General features: G+C 39.6%; 1 protein-coding gene across 1 annotated transcript; it reads left to right on the forward strand.

Moving 5' to 3' along the window:
* LOC104715426 lies at positions 9286 to 10842 on the forward strand. Its single transcript, XM_010432833.1, has 3 exons — positions 9286 to 9918; positions 10024 to 10140; positions 10309 to 10842. The coding sequence occupies exons 1-3, from the start codon at positions 9286 to 9288 to the stop codon at positions 10840 to 10842; spliced, it is 1284 nt and encodes a 427-aa protein (XP_010431135.1).

An 11094-nucleotide genomic window follows, 5' to 3' on the forward strand; every position in this document is an offset into this window, starting at 1 on the left:
CAGAGATAGAGAGAGAGGAGAGAGCCTATTGTGGTGTGAAGGAGATTAAAGGAGAAAGATCAGAATCGTTAGGGTTTGGGAGGAAACAGTTTCGGCATATCAAATCGTTCTCAAAGGTAATGAAATTTGGTAGGTTTATTCCCAAGTCTTTCATCGTCATTCGCCTTTTTACAGAAGTAGATTTGGATTTAAACTCGATGAGTTATTGGCAGTTTCGTGAGACACGTTTTCTCAGACGCGAGTTGGGACTATCGGAGATTGTAACTGAGATCGTGGTCTCGTGTGGTGCCTGATCGTGTTGAAATTTTGTGGGAAGCTTCGCGACGTCTAGGGATAGCTTTTCACCGGAGCGATTTGATAGTTAACGGTTGGTTTTTATTTTAGGGTTTCGTCTTTGAGACTGTTCTTTTCTGATGTTTCTGTCCAGTTTTGCTATAAGTCGTTTTTGGTTGTGTGGCTTGTTGTAGGGCGTTTCTGGGCTGTTTCAGACGTTAGGAGGGTCTCAACTGGTTGTATTGGTTGTTATAATCAGTTGATAAGGTGAGTGCTTGACCATGGTTGATCTAAGCATGAGATCTCTCTTGTTTGGGTGTTTTCTTTGCTGTTTGTGTTGTTTTGTTGCTTGGGTTCGTTGCTTTTGTGATTCCCAGTGATTTCCGAGGTAATTGGGTGAGTTTGAGACGGATTCGAGATGATTTGGAAGGGGAGTTCGACGTTCGTGTTCGCGCAGATCGTGTCTGCAGAAGAGGCATCGGTCGACACTGTTTAGCATCGGTCGACACCATTGTTTGTAGTATCGATCGACACCGTGAGGCATCGGTCGACACTGGTCTCAGCCGAGACTTGTTTTCCTGGTTTAATGTATTGTTGTGTGTTGTTTGTTTTGCTTAAACATGAGGGTCTCAAATGCTTGTGTGTATAACCTAGTAGATGGGAGGACGGCCTCACTAAGTATTTATGATAATACTTACGCATCTCAATTGTTGTTTGTGGTGTGCAGGTAAAGGCAAAAGTGTGATCGTGGAATCATGGCGATGAGGAGGAGGATGATCTAGGGTCTCGTTTGTGTGTTATTGGATTTGTTGGTTATGTTGTTGGAACCTTGGTTAGTGTTATGGTAGGTTGCCGGATAGAATGGTTAGGAATGTTATTGTATTGATGATTTGTTGGTTTTGTATTATTGGTATGTTTCCGCTATGCTTAATGTTATTGCTGGTTTAATGTTGAGTTGTGGTTTGGGTTGGTTAATTAAGTAGTATGGAATGCTTAATTATATATTGTTTTTAATTATTAAAAAAAAAAGGAGGTCGGGTTGTTTTAAGCACCCACAAAACCAAATCATTGGAGACAATATAGAATTGCAGATCCTTAATCTGATTCAAAAATTAATCAGTCCAACTTTGAAGTAAACAGAAAAATCAAAGATTAAGGAAAGTAAAGATGAATATTAAACTGTGACTCACGAAGATGCGTTGAATAGACAAATCAATGATGGAACAGAGATGGTAGAATTGGGGTTCCGATGACAAGGAACGGTGGAGGAAGTTGTCTTCGGCGACGAGAACACGACAACGGCGAGAGATCGTTGATATTATAGAAATGAAGATCTCAGATCGGAAGATCCATCACAAGCTTCATCGGATTAAAGTAAAACAGATCGTGAGTTCGTTTTTTATCCTTAAATTTTGTTATTTAATTTAATTAATCAATATTAAGAAATGCTAGATTATGAATATTTAAGCGTGTGTGCTACATTTGGAACAAAAACCTAAAGTAGTGCTATCCTAAGGTATTTCTCTTTATTATAATATAGATATGTATATTTCTATTATGTAGATATGTGATTTACTCATTTTTTATGCTATCCTTTATCAAGAAAATAATTGAAACTATTTAATATGTGTTAAAATCTCAGCAATTAATTGAACATGCATGTGGTTATTGTGTTAATTAATAATTACAGTTTTGACACGTCTATAAATTTGGTGAGAGGTTCAAACTTTATAAATAAGATTAACAAGTTTTCCACAGGAAAGTGAAATTCAAATCCTTTTCTAAATGTATTTTTGCAGCAATTTTTTCTCAAAAATCGGTTTTGGAAAATTTTTACATTTAATGCATTGACTTTAATATTAGTTACAAAAATTTTAAAAATTAATTATAGGTAAGTTTTAGAAAAATAAGGAAATCTTTCTACCTCATTCAAACATAAATATATGATTCCTTTCATTTTTATTTGAATTTATATTTAAATTATCTTGAATTATTCTATAATACATTTAGTTAATAAAAATTGTGATATTTCCCTGCATGTGATGTAATACAAATTTTTTAAAACGGACATATATTACTCAATTTACGGGTCCAATATCCCACATCGCCTAAAAAGTTGGGCAATGGTTCAGAGTCATACTATAAAAAAGACCAAAATGATTCATAATACAAAAAGCTTGATTTATCAGGCATTCAAACTTAAAAAAACTTTTATTTGGTTTATTCTTATTCTTTATTTTAAAGATTTTTAAAAAGTTAAATATTATAAATATTTCTTTTTTTTTTGTCAACTATTATAAATATTTCTATTTTATAAAAATTATATGTATTATAAATATTTATATTTTTTAGAAAGTTAAACTTTATCAAATGTTAAAAATATTAATAATATTTAAACATTTATGAAGTTTCAAATTTATAAAGTTTAAATATTATAAATATTTTAACTTTTAAAAAAGTTAGAAGACCTTTAAAATATTAATAATATATTTAAACTCTTACGAAACTTTAAATATGAAAAATACTCAACTGTTTTAAGAATTCTAAGTATTATAAATATTTAAACTTTATAGGAAGCGTCAATCTTATAAAATGTAAATGGTTACAATCTTAATAAAATAACATATCAACTCAATCTAATATTTATGATACAAAACAATAAATATGAAAAGTTAAAATGATATAGTGTGAGTTAAAATATCTCGGAACAAAGTTATATAGCGGGACAGATTTGTCGATATTTATATAAATTTAAAATATCATTAATTTGGTGCTACACGGGTAAAACATCATTTCATTATTTTGTTAACACTATCGGTATCAGAGAATAGACATATATAATTAAATTGATTAATAAATATTATGTAAAAAATAAATTATATTGCGATATTATATGGTTTAAACTTAAACCATAAAATTAACAATTATTATATAATTATAACATATTTAACCAACAAATATAATTTATAATTTAAATGTTATAGTTATAAAGAATTTGCCCATAAAACAATTATTTTTGGAATATTTTCGAAATTATTTTTTCTTTTGGTAAAGATATTTTCAAAATTCTAACTTCAAAGAACAAGAAAAAGAAGAATTGAAAACGAGAGGGCGATTGCGATGGCGTTTGGATCTAGTTCTTGAATGAAGGATTCCGGTGAGGATGGGAGACGGAGAGAGGGTCTCTCGCGATCTTCGATTGGTGAGTTTATTCGGGGTCAGACCGGAAGTCTACATCTGAATTTTTTGGGGTTCATACCTTTGGTAGTAGATCCCGATATTAGGAGAGGGATTCTGCTGCAATCGGATCTTAGCGATTCGATCTGGTTTGATCTGAAATCTTTTATGTGGGATAATGATTGGAGCGATATCAGGGTTACGGGATTGATTTTGGTGTCCGATTGGGATTTGGTGGTATTTCTGTTGGTGATTTCGTTTGCTGTGAGTATTAAGGCAAGGTTTCGATGTTGTCTTTACCTTGAGAGATGTTGTTTCCGTTTTTGGTGGTTCATGGGATTCGAGATTGATTTGAGATCGTTATCTGGGTGTTTTTTTGGAATTCAGTTGATTGGCATATCTCCTCTCTTGGGTCGATGCTTTATGAGGAGTATCATGGTATATAGCTGGAGTATTGGTTTCCTTCGTCTCATTCACGCTTCCTTTGTTTTATTCCTCTATTCTCTGATTTGTTCTGGCTGGTGCCGCTTCTGGTCTATTGTTGTGCAACGGGTCCAGTTGTTGTTGTTGGCAATTTCCCACATGACTCAATCGGCTTTTATCAAGGGTAAGGCTCCTCTGGTGCGTACAGAAACTGTGAAAATCTCCAATTCAGTTTTGGCTCAGAGAATTCAGCAGTTTTCTCTCACCCTTATCGGGAGACTGATGAATCCTTCGATTCAACGGATGGAGTCCTTGTTTTCCACTCTGCCTAAGATTTGGAAGCTTGAAGACAAAGTGGTGGGTGCTGATTTGGGTCAAGGTACCTTCCAGTTTAATTTCGCAGACGAGCTCGACCTGCAAGGAGTCTTACAAAATGGTCCTTACCATTTTGATGGTTGGATGATCTCTCTAGTTAAATGGGAACCAATTATATCTTCAACCTATCTCTCTGCAATTAATTTATGAGTGAAAGTTGCTGGTATCCCAATGCATCTATGGGAGGTTGCTACTTTGGAGGCTATTGGTAAGAAGCTTGGTATCATTAGAGAAATCTATGAGGAGACAGGCAATGTGTGTGTTACTGTCAACGGCTTCAACCCCCTTCTCTTCAAGATGGTTGTGCCTTTCGAATCAGGTGATGAGGTTATAGTTACTCTAGAGTATGAGAAACTAAATGGTTATTGTGATAATTGCTTTCGGCTTACTCATGAGGAGAGAGAATGTCCAGAGCACAACAAGGATATTGGGAGTCAAGGTGTTGAGTTTCAGGCAGATAAAAGAGGGGTTCAGCGTCATCAAGGCATGGGGAAACAGGGTGTGTTTCACAATGATGGTGGTTGGGAGAAGCCTCGAAAATAAGTAAAGAGAGCCTTGGATTTTCAAGCTCATGAGTCTTCTGCTGGGGAGGGTGGTTCCGGTTTTTACCAATAGGAGAGATATCATGGTTCAGCCTGGGCGCAGAAAAGATCGTATGGTGCGGTTGCGATGGGGGTGGGAGGTAAACGCGGGGCTCAAATTGTTCCTGGGGAATAGATGGGGCAGGCTCCTTCTTTTCCACTGAATCGAAAGGGTTCTGGATCAGGTTGGCCTAAGCCTTTATATAAGGCTAAACCTTGTCAGAAGGATAAGAGGATGCAGGAGGGTTCTGGTGTTGGTTCTCAACGAGATACAATGATGGAGAGTTCTCCTCAACACAGGGTTGATAAGTCTTTGGTAGGATCGGAATTTGATGAAGCAACTGATGATTTATTAGAGGAGGGTGATGCTCCGGATGGTAATCTTCATGAGGAGGGGGAGGTTGCGATAGAGCAGGATACTGTGTTGGAGGAGTGTAGTGACCCTCACTAAGGGCAGAAATCCTGAAATAAAAAGTCTAAAGAAACAACCCGGACAAGACTCAAAAAGAAGGAGAATAGAAAATGAAGAAGAACGACCTGGAGGATGTCCGAGGAAAAATCATCGAGCCGAAAGGTAGCCGAACCAAGACGAAGTGACCGGAGGCACGATCAGGACACTGTGACCGATCGGGTATCGGCAACCCATGCAAAAAACTACGAATGCGGGTCAAGAACGGTGTAGACCGAGAAGTGTTGGACAAATGACGAGAAATGTCAGACCAGTGCCGAGGAATGTCGGACAAGTACCAAGAAGTACCAAGAAAAGCAGGCAAGTACTGAGAGAGATGGAGACATATCGAGGAGGACAGCACGGGTCGAGGGAATGCGGACAAGACACCGAAGTGCCGAGAGAGACCGAGAAGGATCAAGGCGCCTGCGGTCGAGAATCGAGTTTTGCGGACGAGCTGGTCGATCGACGGACAAACCGACATCGATCCGAATTCTAAGGAGGTTGTCGGCGGCGCAAAAGAGATTCCTATTTTGCAAATCAACCAATAGGAACTCATGCACAACTGAACTCTAATCATTGTGTCTTTGAAGACACAAAAGACGGACATAATCATTATGCTCCTAGATGTTGGCCAATGAGATTGCACAAGGTGGGAGACAAGAGAGATCTCCTCTTGTTTTTGCCAAATCGTGGGAGAAAGAAGAAGAATCTTGGAAGCTTGGGCGCCAAATGTTAGCCAAATGAGAGAGAGGACGAAGGGCGAGCAAGTGCATGCCATACATTGGCGAGTTGCACCGCCCATTTTGCCTATAAAAGGGAGGCCACCCTTCTTATTTCCACCACTTAGCTCAAAAGAAAGAAAAACCTCTCAAGCTCTCTATGTCTTGCTCTCTCAAAGAAGAGTGAGACATTCTCGAAGCAAGGGGAGGTGCTGTCGAAGTAAGGAGCTGTCGTGAAGTGAGTCGTTGTTGGCGCAAATTAAGGAGGAGAGCTCTCTGATCCGCGGTGCTGTGAAGTCCGGAAATCGATCTGCTAACCGCTGTGAGTCCTGTGATGTGTTAGTTCTATGGTAGATTGTGTGGGGTGCTGCACGGGTCCTATGGACCGTGTACGTACCCATTGCTTGCTGCATTTAGTCTAGGTTCATGATAGAACTAGTTAGATGTTGCATGCGTAAAATGGTAGGATTCATGCTAGATTCATGTTTAAATGCACAAAGAATTATGCTAGGAATCACCATGCATGATAAGAATTGATGAGAATTGAAATGCATAAATTCATGATGAACTTGATGCATGTTTAGCAATACGGCTTGCTTAAAATTTGGACCACGGACTTGCATGTTGGTGAGAACTAATAGATTTTTATTTGCAATAAATTCTTGCTTAAAAATCGGATAGATTAGTTGCATGCATGCATGTAGAACAATCTAGGTTGCTTGAATATTATTTCTCGCTGCTTGTAGATTGTTGCTTGAATTCTTGCTTGATTTGCTTGCTTGTTTGGTTGATTTTTTGCTTTAATTATTTGGGTGGTAGTACTAATCTCTTAGCGTTTTTACTAACCTTTGAGTTGTAGTACTTGTCTTAGCTAGTCTCTTGAATTATATTGGTTATTTTTCTCGAGTCGTAGCTAGGATAGAGTGGTCGATCTTATGTTTCAAGAAATGTTGTTTGTCTCGCGGGGAGTTCCTGATGACCACTCACGCGCGACAAAGTCATGTCTAGTTGGCCACTAGAATGACCGCTACTAGACGTAGTAGCTTGAAGGGGGCTCATGCTGGTTACCTGGGTGGTTTCAGCATGGGAAGTGTTATGGAACGGAACAGATTATCGAAGGCCCTTAGGTGAAAAGAGTCTAGAGTAATCAAGTAGACCTTGTTGTATTCTAGTCGTCTTTGTTATTGTTGTAGGTGAAAAGAGTCTAGAGTATTCAAGTAACCCTTGTAGTATTATAGTCGTCTTTGTTATTGCGTAGGAGTAAAGAGTCTAGAGTATCCAAGTAACCTTTGTTTTACTTTAGGTCGTCTTTATTGTCGAGAGATGAGTCTAGGTTGATCGAGTCAAGTCTTGTCTGATCTAACCTTTTGCTTGTTGTTGATATTGCTTCCGCTATCGTTTCCGTTGTGTAACTTTGATTGCGTGATTTGCTTGTTTCCTTCCTTGTTGGGGTAGTCGGGGTGGGGAATAGTAGAATGCATGTTAGGAAAGGGGTACCCAGGCTCACTGAGTAATCTTAGATTACTCATATTGTAGTTTCTTGTTGTGTGCAGGGAGCTTAGTTAAGTGTAGAGCCGAAGCAAATGTTAGGGTACCAGATAGGGTTGATTTTGTGTGTTGTTTTTGCAAAACCCTATATTTTCCAAGATGTATTCTATGATTTATCCGACTATTATGTATATTGCTTTGATAAATTTATTTTTCAATGTAATAATTTATTAAAGTAATATAATTCGGTTTTTGGGGGGAAACATGGCAAGTTGCATCCGATACATTGGCCTTGTCCGGGCCAACTCAACGCGCCAGGGCCGCGAGGGATGCAAAGCCTAAGCGAACCTCGGCCGCGGGCGGAGTCGCGTCCAGGAGGACTGGTCGGGAAGCTGCAGCTTCCGTCTCTCGGCCGGACCACCAGGGTGCGATATCCCACACGTAGCATTCCACGGCTGTCCGTGTCCTCGTCTGGGGTATAGGACGGTTCGGGAGGCATTACAAGGAGGGTATGGGGACGGGTTGTAATGTTCCAAACGAGGCTAATCCGGAAGGTATTCCTACACCCCCTCTCCCGATTGTTTTGGATGTGAGTGGTGTCAGTTCTGCTATGGGAGGGGTTACTTTAGGTCACAGAGTGGATGATGCTTTACAGTTTCCTAGCCCTTGGTCTAAGAAATTAGTTTAAAAACTTGTTTTGTCTTTAGCATCTCCTGGCAAACATTTGATTGATAAAGCTCTGTCTAAACCTGCAGGTGATGGTCAAAAACAGAAGGGAAACAAGGGTCCAAGACAGTGGATAGTCAACCTGCTGGCGGCGGTCGATCAGTTAAGAAGGGGATGGTGGCTCTCCCGAAACCACCGGCGCGAACGTGAAAATCATGAGTTGGAACTATCAGGGCATTGGGGCAGACCTGACAGATGAGTATTTGGGAGACTTGTGGAAGACGCATCATCCTGATGTTTTATTCTTATCTGAAACAAAAAAATGTTATTCTTATTTACAAAAATTTCAAATTAAGTTTGCTTATGATAATTTGTATACGGTTGACCCTTGTGGTTCCCGTGGTGGTTTGGCTGTTTTCTATATGAATGAAATAAAACTTTCTATTATTTTTGATAGTAATCGTTTAATCCATGCTCAAGCATATTTTGGACAACAATTGGTTTATCTATCTTTTGTTTATGGGGATCCCGTTCCCCAAAATAGACAGGAGGTATGTGATAAGTTAGTTGATATTGGTTCATTCAGAATTGATCCATGGTTTATGATCGGTGATTTCAATGAATTGGTTGGGAACCATGAGAACTCAGGAGGGGTTATTCGGTCAGCCTCTTCTTTTGCGCCCTTTATTTCTATGATCCGGCATTGTGGTATGTTAGAATTCCCTTGTTATGGTGAGCAACTCTCTTGGCAAGGTAATAGACAGAATAATCAAGTGGTTCGATGCCGTTTAGATCGAGCCTTAGGTAATGAAGACTAGCATTGTCTTTTTCCTCATTCAAAGGTTGATTATTTAGAAATGATTGTTTCTGATCATTGTCCAATTCTGGCAATTTGTTTAAAATCGAACTTACGGAGGCAACGACAGTTTCGTTTTGATAAGCGGTGGCTGGGGAGAGACGGTCCGTCTGGAGCGGTGGAGTTTGGGTGGAATCGCACTAAGAACTTTCGAATTCCAGTTCTCGTGGATAAATTAAAGAATTGTCGAAATTCAATTTCATGGTGGCGGAAAAACAATGTTCGTACTGGGCCTACGGTTATTTCCTCTTTGCAGGCGCGTTGCAGGAGGCGAAGATGGATGACTTGATTTCGCAGGAGGAGATTTGTAGCATAGAGCGAAAACTGAAAGAGGCTTATCGGGATGAGGAAGTATATTGGCAGCAGAAAAGTAGGAAGTTCTGGTTATGGGATGGCGACAAAAATACTAAATACTTTCATGCTTCCTCGAAACAGTGGAGGATAAGGAATAGGATTACTGGATTATATGGACCCGATGACATCTGGACCGAATCGGATTCGGGTATGGAGGATACTGCATCGCACTATTTTGTGGATCTCTTTAAACGGTCGGATGTGCGGGGTGTCTCACAGATGCTTCAGGAGGTTCCTTCTTTGATCACAGACACTATGAATAGGAGTTTAACCAGGGAAATCAAGGAATCAGAGGTTCGCAAGGCTTTGTTTGCTATGCATCCCGAGAAGACACCAGGTCCTGAAGGGATGAAGACAATGTTTTTCCAGAGATTCTGGTCCACTATTAAAGGAGATTTGGTAGCTTTGGTGAAGGAATTTTTCCGTACTGACCGGTTTGATCCTCGGTTAAACGAAACGAATATATGTCTCATTCCTAAGAAGGACATGGCTCAATGGATGACGGAGTTTAGGCCAATTAGCCTTTGTGATGTGTGTTATAAGATTATTTCTAAGGTACTATGTTTCAGACTCAAGCGGTTTCTCCCATCCCTTGTTTCTGAAACCCAATCGGCTTTCGTTTCTGGACGTTTAATTACAGATAATATTTTGGTGGATCAGGAAATGTTTCATGGCTTAAATACCAATCCACGATGTAAATCAGAGTTTTTGGCTCTCAAGACGGATATGAGCAAGGCATATGACCGTGTTGAGTGGGATTTTTTGGAAACGATAATGGTTAAGCTGGGTTTTGATAGAAAATGGATTTCCTGGATTATGTGGTGTGTTTCTTCCGTCTCGTATCAAGTCCTCCTAAATGGTCAACCTTGAGGTTATATCAAACCTCAGAGGGGTCTACGTCAGGGAGATCCTTTATCTCTTTATCTGTTTATTTTGTGTACGGAGGTCTTAATTGCCAATATTAAGAAGGCTGAAAGAGAGCACATGATATCGGGCATCAAGATAGCTCAGGATTGCCCTACCATCTCACATTTGTTGTTTGCTGATGATAGCTTGTTCTTCTGTAAGGCTGAGGCTGCTGAATGTAGTACGGTTATGGATATTATAGGAGATTATGGAAAAGTGTCGGGGCAGGAGGTAAATTTGGAGAAATCATCCATCATGTTTGGCAAAAAAGTACCCCCTGAAGTAAGGACTCAGTTAAAAGCTGTAATGAGTATTTCCAACGAGGGTGGTGTGGGTTCGTATTTGGGTATTCCAGAAAATCTCCAGGGTTCAAAAACTAAGGTTTTCCAATACGTTAGTGACCGTTTGGATGATCGTGTGAATGGTTGGTCTGCAAAGTATTTATCAAAGGGTGGGAAGGAAGTTATGATTAAATCGGTAGCTCTGGCTCTCCCAACCCATGTTATGTCTTGCTACATGTTGCCAACGGAGTTAACGTCTCACTTAACGAGTGCTATCTCAAAATTTTGGTAAAAGTCTAATGATAAGGCACGAGGTTTGCACTGGGTCGCTTGGGATAGATTGTGTAAGGACAAATGTGAAGGCGGTTTGGGCTTTCGTGCTCTGGAACAATTCAATGATGCAATGTTGGCTAAACAATATTGGCGGTTAATTCATTATCCATCGTCTCTGATGGCTCGAGTTTTGCGAGGTAGATATTTTCGGAATAAACATCCTCTACAGGCTAAGAAGCCTTATTCCCCTTCGTTTGTTTGGCGGAGTATC

Source organism: Camelina sativa, chromosome 9 (genome assembly GCF_000633955.1).
Source record: "Camelina sativa cultivar DH55 chromosome 9, Cs, whole genome shotgun sequence".
Classification (NCBI taxonomy): domain Eukaryota; kingdom Viridiplantae; phylum Streptophyta; class Magnoliopsida; order Brassicales; family Brassicaceae; genus Camelina; species Camelina sativa.

Excerpts from the sequence above, each read along its gene's own strand:
- LOC104715426 (XM_010432833.1), top strand. The coding sequence starts at position 9,286 with ATGGATGACTTGATTTCGCAGGAGGAGATTTGTAGCATAGAGCGAAAA. Across the intron at positions 9,919-10,023 it reads GTTATAAGATTATTTCTAAG|GAAATGTTTCATGGCTTAAA; the intron begins GTACTATGTTTC and ends TTGGTGGATCAG. Across the intron at positions 10,141-10,308 it reads ATTTTTTGGAAACGATAATG|GTCTTAATTGCCAATATTAA; the intron begins GTTAAGCTGGGT and ends TTGTGTACGGAG.